The 27,253-nt window shown below is 38.3% G+C and overlaps 1 protein-coding gene across 8 annotated transcripts in view; it reads right to left on the bottom strand.

Annotated features, from left to right (window-relative positions):
• The window catches only part of TBC1D5 (TBC1 domain family member 5), a 564,199-nt gene that overhangs the window by 129,973 nt on the left and 406,973 nt on the right, over positions 1-27,253 (bottom strand). For all 8 annotated transcript variants that reach the window (XM_059162522.1, XM_059162530.1, XM_059162525.1 and 5 more), the window contains one exon: positions 15,850-15,992. In XM_059162522.1, the coding sequence (XP_059018505.1) occupies positions 15,850-15,992 (143 nt within the window). The remainder of the gene's footprint in view (positions 1-15,849; positions 15,993-27,253) is intronic.

Below are 27,253 nucleotides of genomic sequence, written 5' to 3'. Positions count from 1 at the left end.
CTGAACGTGAAAAGCTCATGTGCAGTGCTGTTCCTTCCCTAACATTGACTCCATCAGAGCAGGGCAGTAACACAGGAAACAAAGTGAAGATTATAAAAAGGCCAAGTTTTGGTATTTCCCTATATTTGAAATCAAGCATGTATATGCTTTAGAGACAAAGTACTGAAGCTACACACTTTGAAGAGCGTGTTCTCAGAGAAATGGAAGACAAAGGTGAGTGGCAGGTGGAAAATATACTGGCTCTGGGGTCAGAAGATCTAGGTGAGAATCTTGATCAGATCTAGATTAGAATGCTGGCTAGGCACTCATTATGTGTGTGAACTTAAGCAAGGTGCTGAGCTTCATGGGCTTTCTTTCCTCCACTGATAAAACCATAATGATGCTTACTCTAGCTGCAGGGTTTCTGTAAAGGCAGACCTGATGCAAGGGAGTGTGCTTCCCATCTCGCTTAATTCTTGCTGACTGGCACTCTCGCCGCCCAAAGCGGAGCCGGCCTCTTTTGTCTCTACTTTTAAATGGCACATTACTGTTCTGGAGTTGTCTAAGGGAGCTGGTTTAAACAGTTTCTCCAGTCATAATAAACAAAAACATAATGTAATCAGTAAAGATAGAGGATGCTATTGTTTTGAGAAAGCTTAGAGCAATACGGTTAAATAACTCACGGGTGATTCAAAGTTTACTGTACCTACAACTGTTAACACTTGCAAGTAGAACACTTCATTCAAGTTATTTAATTTTGTATTTATATATACTTACTTTCCCCAAGGTAACAAAATGAACCAGGAACAGCTAACCAAAGAACACAAAACTAAATGTAGAATTCTTTTTAAAAAATTTCTCTAAAATTAAGAACAGTAATAGCTATCACTTATCAAGCATCTAGAATGGGCCTGGAAACTTGCTATATATTACATAAACACACCATGAGTCCTTCTAATCCCCACTAAAGTAGGTATTATCATCAACCCCACATTTCAGACAAGGAGATGGCATTACGGAGAGAATGAACTACACATCTGAGGCCACTGAGCTCCTGAAAGGCAGAGAGGGCTAAACAAAGTTCTGCGTAGCTGAAAGCCTCACTCTTGACCACCGTATCCTATGCTTTCTTGTATTCCTACCAGAAAATTCTATGCAAAGGAGGCCAGTTCAGACACGGTGCAGATGGCTTCTGAATGCCAACTATATGTGAGCCATAGAGAAGCCTCTAAGCTACACTGAGAAAAGCCCTCCATATATAAGCCAGGTAAAATAAATTATTTAGAAATAGGCATGAATTCTTGTACTTAGCTCTTAAATGGCAGAGAAAACAGATAAGCATGAGTCAAAATTAAAGATAGTTAGCTAACAACAACAAAAAAGAAAACTTTAAGGCCTTAACATTATTTATTTTCCCTCTCCACTGAAAACAAAGCTGACATGTAGGTAAGTGTCTTGCAAGGTACCTGGCATGCAGAAGACATGGTTGCCACCGTGACAACTGTCTCTCTAAGCGCCTTCAATTAGAGCAATATCCACTCTCAAAACCTAACACGAATGCACACTCTTCCATAAATAATGGGATGGTCCTGGGGCACCTGGATGGCTCAGTGGGTTAAAGCCTCTGCCTTCAGCTCAGGTCATGATCCCAGGGTACTGAGATCGAGCCCCGAGTCGGGCTCTCTGCTCAGCAGGAAGCCTGCTTCCCTTCCTCTCTCTGCTTGCCTCTCTGCCTACTTGTGATCTCTGTCTGTCAAATAAATAAAAAATCTTTTTAAAAAATGGGAGGGTCCTTATTTCTCTAGTGGGTTTTGTGCAGAAATATGAGAAATTTAAATTCAATTTTGGAAAGAGAATAATCTCAAGTTCTGCAGAGCTCAATCTTTTTTTCTAGAAAAAAAAAAAAAAAACTTAAGGAAAGCTTTTGAAAGATTTTCCATAATCAGTACACTTAACGAGTGGTTCAATCTCACAACCCTGAGATCAAGAGTTGCATGCTCTACTGACTGAACCAGCCAGGCAACCCTAGGAAAAAACCTTTAAGAAGTGCTCTTCTTAAAGCTTTACAAGCTTAATACACTTTAAACAGAATTTATTTTAATCAGGTCAAACAACATAAAAGATCTCAAGAATTTGTATTTTTAAAAAATACAGTGTTGTCAATGGAAAGGTAGTAAGCAAGCAAGCATCCAAGTGGAGGACTGCTAGTTGGTAGGGTGTGAGCACAGGACAAAGAACATTGTACTAGTGAAGTCAGCATAACTGCACATTAGCTCCAGAGAGCCAACGGGACTAGGATTAAGCTTGAAACAAATCAGCTACCTATACAGGCTTACGTTCTGTCATCATCTCTGCCTTGTTACCCATTAAGGGAACTAGTGAGAGGATATAGAGCAAAAACCTTTAAGTCTTCTAATGCAAGTTATTACCATTAATGTAGTAACTCTAAGGATAGATCTAGAATCGGGGCCCAAGTTCTATCTCCAAATTATAAAATGTTACAGAAATGAAATCTAAAAAATTTAGCATGTATTAAAATTTAGGAAAGAAATAGTAACATTAAATAATAATAATAAATAATATGACTCATAGTTTTTGCCTCTTATTTTTAAATCAAGTTCTAACCAATTTGGTTATTTTTAACCAAGTGAAAACCATAGGTCAGGTTTTTAACTGTTTGTCAATATGAATACAGACACATGCGTGTGTTGTATTTCACTGCTTAGTTATTTTTAATTCTTGACTCTGAAATACAGACCTGTCAGTAGACAGGGTTGAGGTACAGAAGATATTTAAGAAGTACTGACAATATCTCTTTCTTGTATTCGCTCGGCTAACAGGCATGTATTAAATACCTATTTTGAGCCATGTACTGCTATGACAAGAAGAAAGACCCACTCTCCGCTTTCTCTTCATACTGCAGTGGAAGAGCAGGATCAGACTAACTGCAACCCAGGACAGAGCTGGAACAGTGGAGCATCCAGTGGGCTGTGACAACTGCTCGAGTGGGAAGCTGCAAGGTCAGTGAGCATCAGGCAACAAGTGGAAGTAAACGGAGGCAGGATGCTGCGTGGCTCCTGTGGCAGGAGTGCTGAGGAGAAATGGAGACATGGAAGCAGGTGGGGGTCCTGCTTATCCAGAGGGGATGGAGTTTGGATTTCACTCTGTAGCTGCTACTTCTGCTAGAAGACTACGTAATGTGATCCGGTTTGGTGTTAGGAAGATTAATACCAGCACAGGGTGACCAGGGGGAGGGAGGAAGAGGGACAGGATGCAGGGGGCCAGCTGAAATTCTGGTGATACCACAGAGAGGGGAAGATGGATAGTTAAAGTAAGCAAGGGGTTGACGGGTAAAGTGGGCAGAATTGCTGGAAAAATGGATAGGCCTTTATATGCAATTAAATTTGAGATATGTGTGCATATGAGAGAGAAACAGAAAAGCAAAAGCAGACAATAAGAAATTATCAATAAAAATGTTAACAAATTTACATAATAAGGCTACTTAAAGAATATAGCAACTTTTCATTATTTCTCTGTGGAAGTTTAAAACATAGTTCTGATTTTTATGAAAGTTATACATGTACATAGTTTTAAAAAATCCAATCATTCTAGAAGGCTGGTAATGAAAATAGCACTTGCTGTTTCCCACTCCCCCATTTCCCAATCGCCAGCGGCACTTGCTTTCTTTTAGCTGATTAAAAAAAAATTTACCTCCCATATTGTGGAAAAAAAACATGCTAATGTTACTGACTCTGAGCTTAAATGTTGTCTACTGACTTCCCAGTCCAGAAGAAGAAGCTTTAACTCACCTTGAGTACTGACAGCCAACCCTCTGCCAACCTCTACAGCCACACATGTGCTCCTGGTCTCCCTCCCTTGATGCGTTACACCATAATTCTGGTAAGTCAACTTTTAGAGTTTCCATTTTTATAACGAGGCAAATGTTATCTTACACAGTATATGATGACTACTCCTCCTTTTTCCACAGCCTCCTTTCTTTCTTGGAGTTTATAACTGCCATATTTTTCATTTGCCGTGTCTTGTATTGTATTTAATAGGATTTTAGCCTTATATACTCTCCCAGTTAAATACATATATTTTCGAAACTTCAAAAAAAAATTTTAGGTCGTTTTAGCCATTTCTTTTTCTCCCTCCCTCTCTCCCCCCTCTTTCATTTTTTTGAGGACATTTCTCAATTTCTCATGAGCTCTCTGGCCTGTTCCCTCCTCCCAGAGATGCCCTTTACCTCTTGCACGTGTTGTATCCTTATTTCCTAGAGTACCTACCTCCTTCTTTCGTGCTTTTACACCCTTGTTCTGATGGAACACATCCTCTAAAAGCTTTATACACAGGACATGAATTTATTGAAAACTTCTCTGTTTGAAAGATTTATTTGACAATTAATGGTTAGGCTAGGTATGGAATTCCAGGCTGGAAATATGTTTCCCTCAGAAAATCAGCAGCTCTGTTCCAGAGTATTTTGGCTTCCAGTTAAAAAGTCTCAAACCATTCTAACTCCCATTCTTCTACGTGACTCCCATTCTTCTACGTGACCTATTTCTCTTCTCCCCGCCCCCATCTAAATTCATAGTAATGCACCTTAATTTGCATGTATTTTCATATATAATGGACCCTTTCAATTTAGAAACTCATGTTTTTCTGTTCAATTGGAAATTTCTCTTTAATTGCTTCACTGATGATTTTCTCCCTTCTGTTTTTTGTTTATTCTGTGTTTGTGATTTCTTTCTACTCTCTTTCTCTCTATTAAAAGAAATCTCATTATCTAGATGTTGGATCTCCTGGTCTGGTCCTTTAATTTTCTTTCTTATTTTCTAACTCTGTTTTATGTGCTGCTTCTTGGGATATTTTTTCAATTTTATATTCCAATCATCTTACTTGCATCATATTTTAATTTTCAATTACATTTTTTCTTTTTCTAAGATTTTATTTATTTATTTGAAAGAGAGAGGGAGCAAGTGAGCAAGCTTGCAGGAGCTGCGACAGGGGTGGGATACAAAAGGGAGAAGCGGATTCCCTGCTCAGCAGGGCGTCCAGACACAGGGTTGATCCCAGGACCTGAAGATCATGATCTGAGCTGAAGGCAGACCCTCAACCAAATGAGCCCCCCACGTGCTAACACTTTTTCCTTTGACTTATGTCTTTCCTAGCTCTCTGAGACATTTCCTCCTCCGTGTGTTTTTTCTCCTCACAGTTGTTTTTTCTCCTGGTTGCTTATTGAGATCCCTGCTTTCATTTTGATGCTTCTCTCAAATGTTTGGTAATTTTTTGGTGATCTGCTCATGTCCAAGAATGGGCGAGTCCAAAGGTAACTTGAAGCTTTGTGTGCATCGATGAGTGGGTCTGTTAACTCTAGGGTCTATATGGTCATTCTTGGGTAATCCCTGAGCCTCCATTTTTAGGCCTTTTCTCTTGGGCTCACTGGGTTCCCCCAGAGAAGAATCTCCCAAATTTCTTCTAGAGGGGAGCAGTCTAGTTCTAGTGTTTGGGAATACTAAAGATGGTAAAAGAACACTGGTGGGCTCCATGTTCACTGAAACTCCCCAGGTCCCTAGTCCAGACATCCATTTTACCACCTCTAGGATAAATCCTTGACGTACTGGTCAGAGATCCGAGTAAGGCTGGAAACCTGAGTATGTAACAGCTTCTTAAATACACTTTCGACCAGTTCTTGTTTTTCAGTCTTAACTTTTTCCCTCCCCCTACCAATTTCCATGTGATACCTAGCACTGCCAATTTCTATGCTTTTAGGCATTTTATAGGTTATTTCTTGGCTTTCTCCATTATCAATTTTGTATTTAGCTTTCTTGGATCTGCTAAGTCAGTTATCACTCACCCATCTGCTTTCCTACTTCCAAAAAACTCTGTAATCTCCTTCCTAATTCTCTGTGTCCTGTGTGTTTATGCTATTTAATGGGGTTTCAGGAGCAACAGGGGTAAATGCAGGAGCTCAATATAACACATCATATATGATATCCTTAATCACTTCTTCAATAACATTTCTACTCAGCTCTGGGCAGGTGAACTGACAGGGAAGAAGAATCTAGGTGAGGTGAGGGAGTAACTGAGTGGGGAAAGCCGAGGAAAAAGTTAAAAAGGAGAGAGGGTGAGACCTGGGTAAGAAAGCTGGGGAAGTCAGTAGTCAGGGAGACCAAGATTATCATCACCTTTTCTCTACTCATCAGAGAGAATGACTGTAGTCAACTTGCAGGACTCTTCACATTGTGTTCTGACAGATAGTGGACATGGAATCTTGAATATTTCTGAGTAAGATTCCAGTGATGCACGTAATGTTGCTGGCTTTTGCCCACAGATGGTATCCTGGAGTTCCTGAATCCATCTATTGTACTGAGCTCCTCAAATTTACCATATTTTCCAGCAATCATGCTCCCTGGTATTTATGCATATGAAATGAAAACTTATGTCCACACAAAAACTTGCACAGTGATATTTGCAGTGGCCTTATTCATAGTTGCCAAAAGTTGGAAGAAACTAAGATGTCCTTTAGTAGATGAGTGGGTAAATAAACTGTGGTACATCCAGACAATGGAATATTATTCGGTGCTAAGAAGAAATGGGCCATCAAGCCATGAAAAGACATGGAGGAAACTTAAATGCATATTACTAAGTGAAATAAGCTAATCTAAAAAGGCTACATACTGTATGATTCCAACTATATTGTATTCTGGAAAAGGTAAAATTATAAAGACAATAAAAAAATCAGTGGTTGTCATGGGTTACGGGGATGAACAGGCAGAGCAGAGAACATTTTTACAGCAGGGAAACTACACAGATCTTACTATAATGAAGGATAGATGTTGCTATACGTTTTGCCCAAATCCATAGAAGGTACAAATTATATTGTAAACTAGGGACTTTAAGTGATAATGATGTGTCACTGTAGGCTCAATTATAACAAATGTACTACTGTAGTGAGGGAAGTTGATAGTGGTGTAGGCTGTGTGTATGTGGTGGTAGGGGTACCTGGGAATTCTGTACTTTCAATTCCACTTTGCTGCAAACCTAAAACTTCTTTAAAAAGAAAGGCCTATGTTTTTAAAAATCTAACCACAAAAAAAAGCACTACTATGATGTATCAGCCTAACTTAGTGAAATTTTAAAAGATTTTTAAATTAAAATATAAATATAAATGGCATTTGTAATTAAAGGATTATATTAATATCCATATCTGCGATGGTCAGAAAATGAGTGGCAACATTTAATGTCTGGGAAGGAAGAGAGCTGGCAGTCAGGAAGTGCTTAAATACTCCTTTATAAACAAGACCACCAAATTGTGCTTTGATAAAAACTCTGTAATACACTACTATGAGCCTTTGTTTCTTAGTCCCTGAGGTTGGGTAAAGCTTTTCCAGGAAAGACAAATAAATTCGATTTGTAGTTGAAATAAACTGCATTTTGACATCAGTATAATGTTGAACATGCTCTTAATGAGAAAATAGAGAAATAGAAATTCTGGGGTAGGACAGATGGAAACACTGGCAGAGAGACAGGTATAGGCTGAGGAGTTTAAGCAGAGATCTAAAGCAAAATGAAAAGGAACGATGTTTGTAAGCCATGAAGAAGATACAACTTCCACACAAAGCCAGGCCAAGAGATGGCTAAAGACGACCCTGGAGAAAACCCAGGAAAATGACAGGGTTGTGACATGTTCATGCTGGCTGAAAACACAAGGTAAGAAGTGGGCAGAAGGGCCAAGAAGAAAAGTTTTCCACTTACCAAGTGTTCAGAGAGAGTGTATGTTAAAAGATACCATAAACATTTAAAAGATACTTTCTTTTTTTTAAATTTTTAATCTTTTTTATTATGTTCAGCAAGCCAACATATAGTATATCATTAGTTTTTGATGTAACGTTTGATGATTCGTTAGTTGCACATGACACCCAGTGCTCACCACAAACATGTGCCCTACTTAAAACCCATCATTCTGTTACCACAATTCCTACCCCCCACCCACAGAAACCCTCAGTTTGTTTCCCTGGGTCCAGAGTCTCTCACGGTTTGTCACCCTCATGGGGAAAAGGAGAGAAAACTAAAGGGGAAGAAATCAGTAAGAGATACTTTCTAATTAGGAAGATCTACTGTTAAATGAAGTTGACTATATTGTTTTAGTGATTGTAAATCAGGTAAATGTTTTTCTTAGGCACTCATCAAAAAAAATTAAATCAATAGAAAAAGAGATGTGAAAAATCTGATGCTAAAAAGTAGACAATGCTTGCTTCAAATAAGCCATGTCAAAAAGTGTATTTAAAAAAAAAAAAACAAGGGCGCCTGGGTGGCTCAGTGGGTTAAGCCGCTGCCTTCGGCTCAGGTCATGATCTCAGGGTCCTGGGATCGAGTCCCGCATCGGGCTCTCTGCTCAGCAGGGAGCCTGTTTCCTCCTCCTCTCTCTCTCTGCCTGCCTCTCTACCTACTTGTGATCTCTCTCCGTCAAATAAATAAATAAAATCTTTAAAAAAAAAAAAACCAAAAAACTACTCTTTTGAGTTCTTATTCTAAAAGCTTCTTGGCACCTTTCTTCTCAGCAGTTACTGCCCACATATCCATGCCACCTCCCCAGTCCAGGCCTTTAGGCTACCCTTCCATCTGAGACCACCCCAAAAACTGAGCACATAAAGAGCACCAGATGCTTTGAGGTTTAGGGAAGAACTGTAATACATGTGGTTCTGGTTCCGAAGAGCTAACAATCTGTTTTAGAAGGTAGGACTAACGTGCAATAAGGAACAGCGTAAGACAGAGTATAATTAAATGCTATACTGCATTGTATTGATTAAAATCTTCTAGGAATACAAAAGTAAGAAATCGATGTGGGCTAGAATAGTTGGGGAAGGTTTGGGAAAAAGCTGCCTTGTCCTAGCCCTGAAAATAGAAGTACAATTTAGGTAAGTAGTGCCAGGGGAAAGAGAGAACCACATGAATGACTTTATTACAGTTCGGAATAAGGCCGTAAAAACAATACTGTGATGAGAGTATGGCTATTAATAAACTATTATAGGAGTAATGGTTCATGAGTAGACTTCCTTATCTCCTAACCTTTATTAGAGTATATAAGCTTCATCCATACAATCCAGCAAAGAATCAAAAACCACTTCTTATAACACGTAAGACAATAAACTTGTTATGGTTTGATTAAAATGTTTGGGAATAATTCTATTTCGAAATGGATCCTATGTAATTTTAGTAAAGCAAAAGTTTCATTCAAAGAATAGCCATTTGACCATTACTTCAATGGTTAAATTTTAAAATATGTATAATGTTCATATCATTTTTCCCAATGTGCAATTTTACTTTTTACTAAAAATCAAGGTAGGGCTTGAGGAACAGAAAAGGTAATATGAGAACCAGCCTGCCTGCCACTAGCCCTATGGCCTCGATCCGGCTTCCTAACATCCAAATATGGCAGCTGGGTTCAAACTCTGAAGCTTCGTGAAGATGTATATACGAAATCTATTAAGTGGTTGAATACTGTACTTGCCTGACTAACTGGATTACTTTTAAAGTGAATGAAAGCTTTGTTCCAGGTACAGAAAGAACACGATAAGGGTACTTTTGTTAAAAATTAAGTGCAGAGAAAGGGGAACCCTCCTACACTGTTGGTGGGAATGCAAGCTGGTGCAGCCACTCTGGAAAACAGCATGGAGGTTCCTCAAAATGTTGAAAATAGAACTGCCCTATGACCCAGCAATTGCACTATTGGGTATTTACCCTAAAGATACAAATGTAGTGATCCAAAGGGACACATGCACCCGAATGTTTATAGCAGCAATGTCCACAATAGCCAAACTATGGAAAGAACCTAGATGTCCATCAACAGATGAATGGATCAAGAAGATGTGGTATATATACACAATGGAATACTATGCAGCCATCAAAAGAAATGAAATCTTGCCATTTGCAACAACATGGATGGAACTAGAGCGTATCATGCTTAGCGAAATAAGTCAAGCAGAGAAAGACAACTATCATATGATCTCCCTGATATGAGGAAGTGGTGATGCAACATGGAGGCTTAAGTGGGTAGAAGAAGAATAAATGAAACAAGATGGGATTGGGAGGGAGACAAACCATAAGTGACTCTTAATCTCACAAAACAAACTGAGGGCTGCTGGGGGGAGGGGGTTTGGGAGAAGGGGGTGGGATTATGGACATTGGGGAGGGTATGTGATTTGGTGAGTGCTGTGAAGTGTGTAAACCTGGTGATTCACAGACCTGTACCCCTGGGGATAAAAATATATGTTTATAAAAAAAAAAAATTAAAAAAAAAATTAAGTGTGAGATGTCAAGGGCAGTGAAAGGGGCAGAACAAGAACAAAGTGGGGACGGGAATAGGACACAAGGACCCAGCTCCACAGACCAACTGTGACCGTTTTAAATCACTTAACTGCCAAGGGCACTGTATTAGTTTGCTAGAGCTGCTGTAACCTAGCGCCTAAAAACTGGACAGTTTAAAACCAGGGACATTTATTGTCCAACTGTTGTGGAGGATACAAGTCTGAAATCCAGGTGCTGACAGGGCCATGCTCTCTCTCTCAGACCTGCAGGGAAGAATCCTCGTCACTTCCCACTTCCAGTGCTGGCTCGTTCCTTCACAGGCTCAGAGAGAGGACTTGTTCTCCGCTTTCTCCTCGCATGTGGTGACAGCTAAAAAACCTTGGTGTTCCTCACTCCAATCTGTCCCTCCATCTTCATATGGCATTATTCTCCCTGTGCGTCTTCACATCAGCTTCCCTCCATGCACGTCTGTGCCCAGATATGCTCCTTTATGTAAGGACACTAGTTGTATTGCATTAGGGTGCCTGTCCTACTCCAATATGACTCATCTTGACTAATTATATCTGCAACAACCTATTTCCAAAGGGGTCATAGTCTGAGGTACTAGGGATTAGGACTTCAGCATATCTTCACACCTCCTCAGTGCCTGTAAAATCAGGATTTTAGACTAGATGCAGTTGGCCATTTTTCAGGTTATATAGCCCTTTGAGAAGAGGATGTAAAGTATATACCCTCGGCCCTGGGAAATGCACATGTACACGATATTTTGCACAGTATCAGCATGATCACTGGCCCTTTGAACCCCTACACTGAACGCCTAGGAGGATGTGGTCACTGAAGGAAGGCTCTTTTAGTTTCCCCAAGCATGTCATTCTTTGAGCTATAAATATATCACCTATATATATATATACATATATCACTCTCTGAGCTATAAATATATCACCTATAAATATATCGGCTTGAAGAGAATACATGTAATGCCCAGAGCCTCACACAGTGGTGTTCAGTTAGACTTTTTTGAATGAATGGGCTTGAAGCTACTACATGTAATAAATATCACCACTCTGGATGCTCTAGGCAGGGCACCATGATTCAGAATCCACTGAGATGGAGGAAAAACTTGACACTAAAGTTCTAACTGGAACACTGAGGCTGGCAAACTGTCCATCTTCTTCTTGTCTTTGACCATGGCCTAAAATGTAAGCTCGTTTACTAGTCCTATCCTCCCATGCATTTGACCCAATCCTGTTCAGTGTCCTCCTCCTGCTACTCCTCCCCCTCTCCATCTTTTCCTCTGGGGAGTAATGCCTGTGCCTCTGGGCCCAGCCTTCCTGGAGTTACCACTGCCTGGGCAACCTCCAGCAGGGGGGCAGAGGATGCCACCTTGCTACCATGATTCTTGGTCAAGTGTCCACAGAGGACCAAACAAAAATCCAAGCTGCCTCACGATATCTTGATCTCCTCAATGACTTACTTTCCCCTAAACTAACTTTGACTGTTCTGGCCATACCCAGAACTGCTCCATGTCCTCTTGTTTGACCACACCTCTGGTGCTTTTCAGTCTCATACCCTATTTCAAATCCCTTCACACTCTGATTTCCCCCATCGTCTTTTCCTGGCCATGCCTTCCTCCCCCACCCATCCCAAACCACCCTCATAAAATGCACTCAACACCCTCCATCCTTCTGCTTCCCTTCAGTTCTACCTAATCATTTGGACCTGGGCATCGCTTGGAGCCTAGATCATGAGCTGCTTTCTTTGTATCTTGCCTGGACTGCTGAGCATGCCTTGGAAAATCATAACTTAAGTCCTGGTGCTGTTGCCCACTGTTTGTCTCTGCAGAATAGGATCTTCAACAGTTAGACCACCCTGTCCTAGTCCATGGTCAACCATCTCTCCCACACTTCCCAGGTAATTCCCCTAAAACTCCTAAAACCCTACTATGCCTCACAAGCAAGGACAACCTTGCTTCCTCCTTTATCAGACATGGGATTCCTCCATTTCCCATCCTGTCTACCTGTAAACTAGTGTATTTCTGAAACCTGCCTATTACATTCTTCCTCGATCAGCACCAGTTTTTATTCCTGCTCCCCAGCCAGTCTGCCACAGGATTCCTGACTTCATTCCACTGTCTCTAAGCCCTTATTTCTTCAATTATTTCACTCAAAAAATATTTGTCAAGATCGCTATGTACTGGGCCCTGTTCTGGATGCCAGGATATAGCAAGGAAACCAAGACAGACAAAATCTGGTCTCTTGATGTGGGATAGAGGAGTGGGTGTGAACAACAATAAACAAGTAAAAAAACCACAAGTAAACAGGATCATTTATCTTTTCTTAGATCTCATCAATGGGGCAGGGAAAAACTAGTACTGATCCTTTATAGAACTTAAGACTGATTGAAAAGTAAACCCTTGGTTGGTTCTCCCCCACCTCCAGTGTACCCTGATCTCATCCTAAAGACACCCATCCACCCTTCCTTGCCTCTGCACTGATCCCTAGTTACATCTTTCTTCTCCTTTGCTCCGCTTTCTTTAAAGATTATTCTACACATGCTATCCCCACATTTTTTTCCTTTTCATTTAATTGACTTTTTAGTTGAAACTGTAATTTATACAGAAGACAAGAGGAATGACAACAAAACTGTAGGAAAAGCTATTATACTTAACCGTCCAGTCACTTCTCAACCCATCATAATCCAGCCTCTGCTTTACCACTCCACTAAACCATTCTGGCAAAGGTATTTGATGACTGTCCCTCCAGAGGGCCAAGTCTGAATGGGCATTTCCTGCCTGACCTTTTTATACCTCAGTATTCCCAACCCACATGACTTCCCTTGGCTCAGATAACACAATCCTGTGAGGTTACAACACAAGCCCTTCCTTCTCTGGTGCCTTAAACACTGAGGTCAACTTCAGAGTTCCATCTTTGCCCATCTTCTTTTTCTGTAAGCACCTGCCTTAGGTAGGCTGAGTGTGTAATTCTTATCATCCTAATAGGATGCTTTTGAGAGTGAAGGAGGGAGGGAAGATTAGTAATTACCACTCTTGACTAGCAGGTGTAAATCAAGACTGCCCCAAACAAATCAGGATATATGGTTACCCTATTCTTAGGGGTCACATCTACTATTATGGTTTTAACTAACACATACCTATTAACCATTTGCAAAACTGAATCTGTAGCCCTGACTGTGACATTGAGCTTTATTTTCCAAATCTTCAGGTTGTGATTTCTCATAGATCTCAAGTTCAGTAGGGCCAAAACATAATCATTTCCATTCCTAAAACCTGCTAATCCTTTCATTTCCTATCCAAGTTATGCATATTACCTAGCCACTCAACTCTCTAAGCTGGATATCATTTTAGACTTCCTGTTCTCCCTCACCCATCATATTTATGCACCAAGACGTACTGACTTTGGTTTTGAGGATTTCTCTAATCTATAGTTTTCCCCTTGGACTTCTGTCTTACCTTTTATCTTACTTCCTTACTCTACTCTTGTCTCCCTTAAGTCTGTTTTCCACAGGGCCACCAGAGTGATCTAACACTGACTGTACTTTTGCTGTGAACCTTTCAAGAGCTTCCTATTACTCATCGGATAAAGATATCTATAATGATCCTATCCCTGTTCACTTTCTTTGGTCTCATAACCTGTTGGTCTCCCTTTGCACTCTAATACCAAATGCCTATATACACATACAGGCAACGCGGGGCTCGATCTCAAGACCCTGAGATCATGACCTGAGCTGAACGCAGACGCTCAACCAACTGAGCCACCCAGGTGCCCCTCACTGCCTCTCCTTTAAATTTTCCTATTACCTATCCATACCTCAACCACAGCACTGGATATATTAGTTTACAATTGATTATGTCACTCTTTCCTACTATTGAAAAACTTCTTGAGCATAGGGGCAATGGCCCTTAATATTTAATAATCATCCTATTTTTAGGAGCTCTCATCCATGGTTCTGGATTCGACCAGACAAATTAAAATAAACTAGTCTAAATATTGAAATGAATACACAACTTCATTATCCTTGCATTTGTCCACATCTGCCCATAGATTCTATAACATCAATAGATGGACTGAAAATGTGTAAGGTCTTCAGTTACCAAAAATTTGCCTGTTTTACAAAATTAATGAAATCTTAGCATAGGAAACAGGATTAAATTTTAAAAAGATATCTAGTTGTGATATACCAAAGTTAAGAAAAGAGCAAATACTCCATTGTTTAAGATTAAAGAAAATCAGAATACATTTCAACAGTTGTTTGAATTGGAAAATATTGTGGAAAGATTATCTTAAACCCCTTTTATAATAAGAGAGGCTACTCATTCCTTTTGGGTTTTTTTTTTATTATTTACATTAAAAATTCATTACTACTTTAAAATGAGAGCTTAGTATCGAATATTCTAAAATCTAATATCCATCAAATCTACCCAAACATCTTTCTCTACTTTCCAGATGTTAGTTCTTATGATTTCCATGTTCTTATATGATTAGCTCCGACTTAGAAAGAAGGAAGTTTTCACTTAGTCTGTCAAAACCCAAACTATTTGACCTTCGAGGCACAGAAAAAACCCACAATTTTTGGATAAAATGTGGTGCTCCTGTCACTTGTTCATTCAAGTAATTTTGAGGGCATTAAAAAAGTATAATCTAAAATTTTAAAGAATATTATTAGCGTCACCAGAGGCACAACAAGAGCATCTGGTGCCACTGGTATTCAGTGAACAAATAAAGAGAACCACACAGCAGTGAAACAGTCAAGATTATGAATGATTCCAAACAGTTTATGTTCTGACAAAGTCCTACTCCTAAGAGTTTTTTTTTCTTATTCCCTATTTAATCATCACTTTGTGCAATCTTCCTAACTATATTTTGGCTTACAAATCTTGTTTTGTGGACAGATTATTTTTTTGAGAAGGAAAACAATTTGAGGTATTTCGAAATTTAAAACATGCTCTGGTATTTTCTTCGAGCTGAAGATTATCAGGGTACTCCAGACAGGCACCGGCTTCCCAGCTATGGCAAGCGTCCTAAGGTAGATCTCAGGAGATAGGAATACGTCTACCATTTGGCAATCTACTGAGAAATACATTTGGCCAAAATATAACTGAGAAGAAGTTAAAATATCTTTAAATGTAATATTTATTTTTTATTGGCAAGTTGCTGATACTATAAAAATAGCTCCAATCTCTTGATAAATATCTTTGAATACTCCCTACCTGTCAGAAGGTGGAGCTCTAAACATATCTGAAATGCGGGCTTTTTATTTGTGCATTTCACAAATGTGTGTAATGAGGAGATTAAAGCAGGAGTAAAGTCTTTAGAAAAATGGCTCTGAAGAATAGTCTAATTCTCTCAGGACAAAATCACCCACATCTCCCAATAGGTACATAGTTAACTAACAAAAAAGATATTAATATGCTCAATATATTACCTACTATAAAAATGCAGGTACAGTAATTCAGAATAAAAGAACAAGTATATTTAAAAGATAAAATACATTAAAAAAATTAGGACCACCAACTTGGATGTAGGCAAGGTCATTAACACTTACGAGCATCTCGGATGTAGAGTAACATGGCTATGAAGATATAATCAACTAAACTCAGGCTGAGGCCATCTGCAAACAAGGCATCCCAGACCACCAGAAGATCCTGCAGGGGGAACTCTCGTCCAAACAGTAGCCGGACCCATCGTCTGGAAAGAAACAACACCAAAATTCAGAAATGTGTACTTCTGGAAGTAATATAAAGAGGAATCATTTTCTTCTATACTTGTGAAAAAAATGGTAATTTTTAATTGATCACACAAGGCAAATACTATATATCAAATATATAATACAGTAAAATCCAAGTTTTAAGCTTTCAAATGAATTTTGTAATTTTATAACTGGGCCACAATCGTTGAAGTTTATTTCTATACATATAAAACACTACCATGATATTTTAAAAGGTAGAAATCTTTCATATTTAATACAAATCCTAAATCTCAAAAGGCAAAGAGGAAAATGAATGCAGAGTGGTTTGACAGTTGCCTCATAAGTAAGGTTAGGAATTTTAAAAAATAGAATTTTCTAAAATTTTATCATCACTATTGATTTGGGGGGTGGTGTTGCAAATAATTGTACAGCAATTAACTATAACCAAGTAGAAACCTGCATTCGCACATTTCACTCTTATTTTAAGGTAAATATTTTAAAATGTGGTTAAAAAAGCAAAAATATATACATTGTCAGGCACAGACAGCTATTTCAAATGAAACAAATAGCAATACTTTAACTTTAGAATAGATACACCTTATTAGTGAGGTTATCTTTTTAGGGCTGTTTATAGAAGAGTCACTTCTATGGCCAGGAAAATGAGTATCTGTGCTGTAAGCACATCTGGGTAGCTTATAAGAATACTGAACAAGATCTGCATATAATTATACATCATAAACAGCTATACTTCAAACTTTCAACAAACCCTAAGCTACTCATAAATAATTCTTGGAAGAAAATAAAAATAATTCACTTTGATATCCATTTTTTATCCACTTACATCTAATTGTATATAACATGGCTACAATTTCCTTACACAAACCTTTCTACAGGAATTTCAGCTAGAATTCTATGTGGTTCTGGCATATAACAAAGAATAAAAAATTCTAAATTTCTAGTATACTAAGTAGCACAGAAGAGAGGGAATTCTTGAAAAAAATTAGTTAAAACAGATTACCTCTTCACAAAATTAGAAACCAAATATAACCATCTGTGGGGTTAAAGTGAGCACCAACCACCCCCCCCACCCCCGCCCTGAATTAAAATACTTTCTTCAGGGAGTATCATATTTAAGGAGAAATCAAAGCTGTGATAATATAGTGTAGAATTACACAAATGTATCACAGTTATTAGGAACCACATACCATACAATTGAATACTAAAATTCTTTCATTCACATTATCAAATTAATCAATAGAATAATTAAACTCTATTTTCAATTACATCTTAAATTATGAAACTCAATTTTTCAGGAAAAAGATTGAATGCCTAAGTAACATTTATCTTTTTAAAAATGTTACAGTATCATTTACAATTTTTATTTATCTTTTAATTCTTATTCTACTTCCACTATGAGAGGTGACTAAAATAAATTATTTTTTTGGTCTAATATTGCCTGCAGTTAGGTAATTCAGGGAAAAACATTCTTTCTCCACACATTTTTAATTCTTTCAAATTACAAATGCCAATATTTACTATTCTAAGCACCAAAATATCTCTAAATTACATAGGATGTTCTTCTTAATGACAGAATTAACTGGTCTTGCAAGGAGTATCAGGGGAAGCACAGAACGGGCAAATCCAAAAGTAGCTGGATTAAACCATTTTAGGCATCTGTTTAAAGAATCTTTAAACTTATAATTGTATCTGCATTTTTAAATGACTAGAACAGATGTGGTCATTTACAGTTATTCAACTGATTCAACTGGAAGAAAAATTCATCAAAAAAATTACATTTAAAATATAACATGCTGACTGTGGTTGGTAACACTGTATTATTGATAATTGAAATTTGCCAAGAGAACTAAAATATTCCCACCATAAATGAATGAATGAATGAAAGAATGAATAAAGAAAATGTGTGAGGTGATGTATATTATATGCTAATTAAGATGGGAGGAATCCTTTCACAACGGATACATACAGCAAATCATTACAATGTACACTTTTAAATAGCTTACAATTTTATGTCAATTATATTTCAATAAGCTGAAAAGTAATATAATTAAGAATTATCTTGGCTGGGGCGCCTGGGTGGCTTAGTGGGTTAAATGTCTGTTCTTTGGCTCAGGTCACAATTCCAGGGTCCTGGCTTCGAGTGCCATGTCCAGCTTCCTGCTTAGTGGGGAGTCGGCTTCTCCCTCTCCCTCTGCTCCTCCCTCCAGCTTGTTCTCTATCTCCCCATCCCCCAAATAAATAAATAAAATCTTTTAAAAAAAGAATTATCTTGGTTTAGTGGACAGGCAAATTTTGGCAGTTTCAAAATAGAAAATTCTGACATTTAGCTGATCCTTCTGGTTCAAATTTGGATGTCAGTACAAAATTGAAGAATTACACCTATATAATGGTAGCTACACACTTGACGTGAGCATAGCATAATGTGTAAACTTGTTGAATCACTATGTTGTCCATCTGAAACTAATGTAGCATTGTGTCAACTAAACTCAAAGAATTACAACAACCAAAAAAAAAAAAAAAAAGAATCATACTTATAAATTGTACTGTGCCTTGAACTCACTCCTTTCATTCTTGGAGGTTATTTTAATACTTTCCTTATTTGAATAAGCCCACTTACGTAACTAAGGCTGGTGTTTCCTGAAGGACATTATTTTTGCTTATCTTTCTTATGTGTGGGAGGAAAATTTTGTTTTTCCTGCTATCTCTCATTAAAAGGAAAATGACTTTTGAAAAAAGTTGACGTCTCTCATGCTAAAATAGATATCATTTAGCAAAAACAAACAAACAAACAAACAAACAAAGAACTAAAAACCCCTGATGGTCTGATATTCTCCACAGAGAATACAATACCATCTCTTTGCCCCTTGCTTAAAGCTCAAAGTCCTGTCGTTTTCTTATGGAAAATCACAGCTTTGGTTTCATCAGTGCTAGAAAGAAAGACAGAAAGAAAGAACGAAAGAAAAACAAAGAAAGACGGAGGGAGGGAGGGAAAGGAAGAAAGAGAGAGAGAAAGAGAGAGGAGAGGAAGGAAGGAAAGAATGGAAAGAGGAAGAAAGAAAGAGGGAAAGAGAGAGGAAAGAAAGGGCGAGAGAGGGGGAAAAAGGAGAGAGAAGGAGGGAGGGAAGGAAAGAAGGAAGGAAAGGAGAGAGAGAGATGGAGGGAGAGAGGGGGAAAGAAGGGAGAGAGAGAGAAAAAAAGAGAGAGAGAGAGAAAGGAAGGGAGGGGGAAGAAGGAAAGAAGAAAATACCCCTCTCCTTTTAAAGAAATTATTTGTTTCCTGTTATTTCTGTAACAAAATGCCCCGTTACTGCTCAAAGTCATGCAACTTTCCTGCTGCTTGAGGTTTTGTTAGCTTAGCTTCAAAAATGACCCCATAGATACCTACGTGCAGCAATCTCCACTGCAGCACTGTCAAGAGGGAGAACTGCAAATATATTGTCATCTACATTGAATAAAACATATCATCAAAACTACACACGACGTAAGTCCTCAGTACTTTTATATTTAATATGTAATCTATGATGTGCTGCTTTATAAATGTTTCACATTGCTTTATTTTTGAAGTTTCACCTTGTCAAGTACACTGCTAAATAATTCCAGGGCAAAAACCAAATTCTGTGTGTGTGTGTGAGAGAGAGAGAGAGAGAGACAGAGAGACAGAGACACAGAGAGACAGATGAAGAGAGACAGGAGACAGAAAAAGAGAACTATCCAGAAAGTTCTTTGTAAAGAGCTCTGTACACTTTGCTGAGTGCTCTATGTGTTTACCAAGGTCTTCATAAACTCACTGTGAAGCCACCTGTCATGTTACCGAGAGGCAAAGGTGTAGCTAAATTGAAAATACAGGCAGTGATCTTGTTAGAGGCAACATAAAAATAATTCAGGAAGTGGAAAAAAAAAAAACCCAGAAACACATAAGGAAAAAAATTTATTATTAGATGCTTGGCATGTTCCTTTTATATAAGACTGTTATACATGCAAGGGTATAAAATTAAAGCAAAACACAGTTTCCTGTATCTTATATGCGATTATAGGAAAATTAAAGCCAAATTCTCAAAATATTTAAGTAGTACTGTATGACTAATGGAAAGCTTTGGGACCAACAATGACCTTATCAATAATTTAATCATTTTAATCCCTACTGGATTTAGTTCATACATATATTCACCACACACAAAATTTCCTGTGCTATTTTGGGCTTTCTTCATTGAGCTTAAAAGCCAAGGAAAAATTCCGTTCTTTATGGAATGAGTTACCAGCAGAAATTATTTCAGTAAGCTTTTGTATTCTTAGAAAGGAAAACTTACTCGAAGAAATGAGGTCTTAGAAAGAAGTCACTCCTAAAATTAACATGCTTTTATTGCAGTTAAAAATATTTAGCACAAGTTTAACTTACATTTAAGGGCAGCATTAAGGTTTTCTTTTCCCCTTCAAGATAGCTTCAGTTTAATTGCTTCATACTATTAATCTTGCTTTATGTCTGTTACACCTGCAGATTGCAATGCTCATAACCGTACACATTTTATCACTTGTGATAATACAATAATTCATATTTTACCAGAGCTACTTAGTAATTAAAATCTACACAAACAAAAAAGACCATCTGAGGTATTAAATTTAATAATAAACCACCCAAAGACAGGACTGTTTCTATGTCTACAATTATACCACTATTCTCAATTTAAAATTTCTGTGTAATTAAGCTGCTATCCCCAGGGGATCAGTAACTCCTGATGGTATTATTGCTTGGTGAATGACCCATGGAAACACTAAGAGAAATCCATTTTTTTTTAGTAGTTTATGACAATGACCAATTTGAGGTTCATACTTCATCCAACATGGCTGTAGTAGGTTATACATGCAGAAAGAAATGTCTATACCATATCTTAATTTCCTTTTCCTTTAACAACTCTTTTAGTAAGATATAGGCATAGCCAGCTTAAAAGAACAAGTAAAATAAAAAAGGTATATTCAATTTAATTTAACAAACATTATAAGGGTATCTTAAGCAACTTGTGATCACAAAATGATAGCACTGGACAAGCATACTAGAACACAATAGAGCAATGTTAGATTTTTGTTTAATGATATTAATTTTGCTTTTTTGCCTTCTGTTCACTCGTACTTTTCAAAGCTAACAATTAATTTTTAAATAACCCAAGCAGGGTAGAGAATAAACACAGAATCCAAATTCTGTATTAGTATCAGAGGAAAACAATAGCAAACCAAAGCGTTCATCTCTGTGGTTGGTAGCTCTTTGATGAAGTTGAGGCTCGTCTTATATTGTGGTCCTTTACACCCACTTCTTTTTAAATTAATTTACCCTGAGTTTTCCTTTATATCAACTCTGTGAAAATAGTCTTAAAATTAAAACCAAATATTGCAGTTCTTATAATTAGGGTCACAAGGCATTCTCATCTTTAATTCTTTCTTTTTTGCAGAATAGAGCTACAAAAGATGGAAGCCAAAATAAAGCATTTTTTCCAATTTCACATTCTTAACAGTGCTGCAGAATATATTATTGGAAGGTGCTTAGCCTATTCACGAATTTTTTTCTGTATCTAATACTATTTCAATTCAGTACTCTTAAAAAATGTTTGGGATCTGCATGGGTTACAGAAAGATTTGAATACTTCAAGCCCATTAAACTCTGCTTCAAAAGTAGAAGGAACTGAAACTCTGAATTAGTTATTATCTTTACAGAACTCAAATTTGATTTCTATGTGCACCTTGTAATCCATGGGCTGAACCCAGCTTGAATTTAGCTTTCTGGGAACACATGTTAAACTTAATTTAACCCCCACAGGATATGTACACCAACTGTTAAAAATATGTTTTTGACTTTGGGGAAAATTCTCTATTCCTTTCAGAGGGCAGTACATAGCCCTTTATTAAGGAAGGTTTCTTATTCCAAAAATAAGTTCCTAATAATTACCACCCATTCCTACTGTAATTTATTCTCTTTGGCAAATGTTTGAAGCTGTTTTGTCAGAACAACTGTAATATACCCTTTGCAAAAATAGTCTGAATAGAAAACAGAGCTTGTGCATTTTTCTCATGAGAATACTGAGGATAGAAGATGACCATCATATGTTCAGAAGCCGTATAATCTTTAAATATTTTCTCTCTCTCTGTCACTCACACACACACAAATACACACACACACACTCAAACACCCCTCTTTTAAATGTATACCTGCTATTTAGTTTACAAGTATGGTATTTCAAGGGCTAAGAATTTTAGAATGTGTGACTTACCGGCAAATTCAAATAACCCTATAAAATATGGTATTCCTTCAATACAGATTTCGTTGTATGAATAGGATGTGCTCTCTTTGAGAGTCCAACCAGTATGCAGTTAGAATATGAGTCCTGCCTTGAAAGGACTATGGGAGTAAAAGTAGCTAAGAGCAGATTTTTCTATCCTATCACTTGCCTGGGCTCCACTAGTATTCAGTTGCTACTGGACATTTCCTTGAGAAAATTATGTGGAAGCCACTACTGCCTATAAACAACACCATGAAGAATTAATGGACAGTTGGTGGTTATGTTGGGAAATTTAATTTTAGGCTCCGTGAACACCACTCTTTATTCATACTACAGATAATTTTTACTTCTAGAAAGTCCGTAAATAGGCTTTGTTCTGTCATTTTACGTTTGGAAAGGGAATTATGATCAAATCAGTCTTCTAAAAGAGCATACAGAGAATTGCTAAAAATAATTGCTCTTATCCTCCCTAATCTGAAACTCATTAAAAAACAAAAACTTGTGTGACTTATTTTTTTTTCAAATTGTCATAGACCATTTCAAATACCAATGGGATCTTAACCTCTCTGAGTAACACTTTTCAAATTCCTCTGCATAAAGCTTCTAAAGCATTTATACACATTGTTGGAAGAAGTGACATGAAGCATAACATCAAGCTGAAAAGTATGTGATTCTGGATTGAGGGAAGACCACGAATCTGTAAGCTGAAATACATCATCAAGAAAGTCAGAGTGAACCAGTTCCTAAAAGGCAGCAGTGGTACTGGTTTCCTTTTCACCTCATCACTTACCTGTAAACAGTCTGGGGGACTCATTTTACTTACTCTATCTTCCTTCTTTCTTCCCGATCCCGATCCCTTAAGTCATTACCCTGACCCCACCTGACTGCTCAGAGGCTAGGACAGGTACTTAGGGCTGCTGTTTGGAGGTTCCATTATCTACCAGTCTCTCCCCATCCTAATTGCACTTTCTAGAGATGCAGGCACTGATAAGCAAATTCCTGCTGAAGGGTTAGTTACTGGTAGTCTGGATTGGTTATTCTCCCTTCTGTAGCAGATCACAAATTCCTTGAGGTTACTTGGTATTAGACATAAAGTCAGGGATTAACAAATGTTTATTAAATTAATATGAGTCCTTCTCCCCTGTCAGCTCTTCTTAATGAGGGGTCTTCTTAATCTTCACCCTACATCCTTGATCTCTCACAGGTTTCCTAGTTGCTAAGCAGATGTTTCCCTAAAGTTTCTCATCTCTGTAGAGAACCCCTGGACACCCACATTAAGTCGTAAGTGATCACACCTATGTCAGAATTGATTAAGGCCTCTCCCTACATTTCCTGAGCACTGGCAACCTGCTTGCTCATGCCTCCGATGCTCCTCGGCTGGATCCTGTTTCTACTAAAACCATGCGACTTAAAGCATGATCTTGAGACCATCATCATCTCCTGGGACCTTGTTAGAAGTGCAGACTCCTAGGCCCCTAATACAATATTCCTGAAATGAGAATCTTCATAGTAATAAGACCTCCAGGGGATGTGTGTGTCTATTAAAGTTTGAGAAACACTGGCCTAGATAACAGATTCCTGTTTCCTGTCCATTTTAAGATGCCAACTCTCAGGGCTCCTAAAATCTACCATGTATTCATAGAAATTGTTACTCCAGGAGAAGAAAAGGCTTAAATGATTGAATGACTCTTCTAATTAGAGTTGTGGTCTCAAACTTTAATATTTATTAGACTAGCCTGGAGGGCTTATTAAAACACCATTGATAAAACCCATATAGAAAGTTTGGGGATTCTCATTTTGAGATTCAGGTGGGGCCTGATAATTTGCATTTTTGAATTAGTTCCTGGAGTTGCTGATGCTTCTGATCTAGGGGCCAAAATAAGAGAATCACATTCTGGTAATTCTGATTTCTCTCCATATCTCCACAGCTCAGTCCTGGGTGTGGGTCTTCAAATCAGCTTACTCAACATGTCTAGTCATTGGACCAGCGACCACTAAACATCTATTGGCTGAGACAGAAAGCACACGGAGCCAAACACCTCTTCATATTCCATTTCTATTACTTCTAAACTTTTATTTTAAAAAAAACCACAAACACTATAAAAACATTATCCAATAAAAAGAACAGACATGGACGTGGGAGAGAGGCAGACCTCCCAAAGATTGGGAAACTGCAGGCCACTGTGATTTCTTTTTTTTTAAACTCCCAGTGTATTATAAGATGAAGAAATGCCAAGACAAGGCTATAAAAACTGTGACATTTTAAATGTTAACATTTACAAGTCAATGTTTTTTAAACATAAATTTACTATGATGGATAGATATAATCTCATTTGAAGGCAAAGTGAACACTCAAAGTGAACTTTGAGGCCCCTCATGTTTAGCCCTGAGCTAATGGCTTTCTTGGGCCTCTTTTGTGATTGGCTCTAATGAGTTAAGAGAGTTGGGAGGTGACAGGAGATCACTGATTAGCTTAGTGCAAAGAGATAGAGCCCAAGAGGAAAGTGGCTCAGTCCTGGGTGTGGGTCCTCAAATCAGAATACCAATCCTACCAGGATCTAAAAAGGTATTCTCACATTTCCCATGCAGAAGCCGTACAGTACAGCCAGTCTAGCAGAATGGTCATCTCTCCAGTGTTTGCTTATTCTCCTTCACCTGTGAGCTGTTCTCACTCTTAGGTTCTGCACTCTCACCTTTCTCAGATCTGTCCTTAGAATAAAACATGCATTTAAAATACAAAAGAAACTGTTGCTTGGGTGGTTCAGTTGGCTAAGCATTTGCCTTCAGCTCAGGGCATGATCTCAGGGTCCTGGAATCCAGCCTTGTGTCAGGCTCCCTGCTCAGTGGGGTATCTGTTTCTCTCTCTGCCCTTTTTCACTGCTTCCCCACTTGTGTGCGCGCGCTCTCTCTCTCTCAAATAAATAAATAAAATCTTTAAAAAAATACAAAATAAAATAAAAACACAATGGTCCAAAATCTCTGGGATGTATCAAAAGCATTTCTAAAAAGGAAGTTTATAGCGATACGGACCTATATCAAGAAACACACAAAAATCTCAAATGAACAACCTAACACTACACCTAAAGGAACTACAAAAAAACAAACACAAAAACAAACAAAACAAAACAAAACAAAGACTAAAGCTAGTAGGAGGAAGGAAATAATAAAAGATTAGAGTGAAAATAAATGAAATAGAGACTATGGAAAAAAATAGAAAATATTGATGAAACCAAGAGCTGATGCTTTGAAAAGATAAAGTTGATAAACCTTTAGCCAGACTCATCAATAAAAAAGACAGAGGACTCAAATAAATAAAATCAGAAATGATGAAGGAAAAATAACTGGCACTACAAAAATATAAAAAATTGTAAGAGAGAGGGAGGAGTCAAGATGGCGGAGAAGTAGCAAGCTGAGACTGCTTCAGCTAGCCGGAGATCAGCTAGATAGCTTATCTAAAGATTGCAAACACCTGAAAATCCATCGGCAGATCGAAGAGAAGAAGAACAGCAATTCTGGAAACAGAAAATCAACCACTTTCTGAAAGGTAGGACCGGCGGAGAAGTGAATCGAAAGCGACGGGAAGATAGACCCCGGGGGGAGGGGCCGGCTCCCGGCAAGCGGCGGAGCAACCACGCACAAAATCAGGACTTTTAAAAGTCTGTTCCGCTGAGGGACATCGCTCCAGAGGCTAAACCGGGGCGAAGCCCACGCGGGGTCAGCGTGGCCTCAGGTCCCGCAGGGTCACAGAAGGATCGGGGGTGTCTGAGTGTCGCAGAGCTTGCGGGTATTGGAACGGGAAAGCCGGCTGCAGAGACAGAGCCGACAGTAAGCTCACAGCTCGGTGTCACCTTGAACCGGTCACAGGCTCGGTGAGCTCGGAGCGCGGCCGGAGGTCAGGCAGACGGGAGTAACTGGGCGCTGTTCTCTGAGGGCGCACTGAGGAGTGGGGCCCTGGGCTCTCAGCTCCTCCGGCCCGAGACCAGGAGGCCGCCATTTGTATTCCCGTCCTCCGGAACTCTACGGAAAGCGCTCAGGGAACGAAAGCTCCTGAAAGCAAACCCGAGCGGATTACTCACCCCGGCCCCGGATAAGGGCGGTATAATTCCGCCTGGGGCAAAGACACTTGAGAATCACTACAACAGGCCCCTCCCCCAGAAGATCAACAAGAAATCCAGCCGAGACCAAGTTCACCTACCAAGGAGTGCGGTTTCAATACCAAGGAGAGCAGCAGAATCCCAGAGGAGGAGAAAGCCAAGCACGGAACTCATGGCTTTTTTCCTGTGATTTTTTTTTTTAGTCTTGCAGTTAATTTAATTTTTTCTTTTTCATTTTTTTTTTTCTTCTCGCGTTCGGGTAAAATTTTTTTTTTAACTGTTACCTTTTTCATTTTTAACGATTTTTTACTAGTTTATCTAATATATATATTTTTCCTTTTTTACATTTTTCTTAGGTGTTTTCTTTTTTAAAAAAATTCTTTTCTTTTCTTTTCTTTTTTTTCTTTTTCATTTTTCTTTTTTTTTTTTTCTTTCTTCCTTTTTGAACCTCTTTTTATCCCCTTTCTCCCCACTCACGATTTTGGATCTCTTCTAATTTGGTTAAAGCATATTTTCCTGGGCTTGTTGCCACCCTTTTAGTATTTTACTTGCCCCTTCATTTACTCTTATCTGGACAAAATGACAAGACGTAAAATTTCAACACAAAAAAAAGAACAAGAGGCAGTACCGAAGGCTAGGGACCTAATCAATACAGACATCGGTAATATGTCAGATCTAGAGTTCAGAATGACAATTCTCAAGGTTCTAGCCGGGCTCGAAAAAGGCATGGAAGATATTAGAGAAACCCTCTCGAGAGATATAAAAGCCCTTTCTGGAGAAATAAAAGAACTAAAATCTAACCAAGTTGAAATCAAAAAAGCTATTAATGAGGTGCAATAAAAAATGGAGGCTCTAACTGCTAGGATAAATGAGGCAGAAGAA

Source organism: Mustela lutreola, chromosome 2 (assembly GCF_030435805.1).
Source record: "Mustela lutreola isolate mMusLut2 chromosome 2, mMusLut2.pri, whole genome shotgun sequence".
NCBI lineage: Eukaryota > Metazoa > Chordata > Mammalia > Carnivora > Mustelidae > Mustela > Mustela lutreola.
Note: the sequence above shows the minus strand (reverse complement) of the source record. Positions and strands in the feature narration are given on the sequence as shown.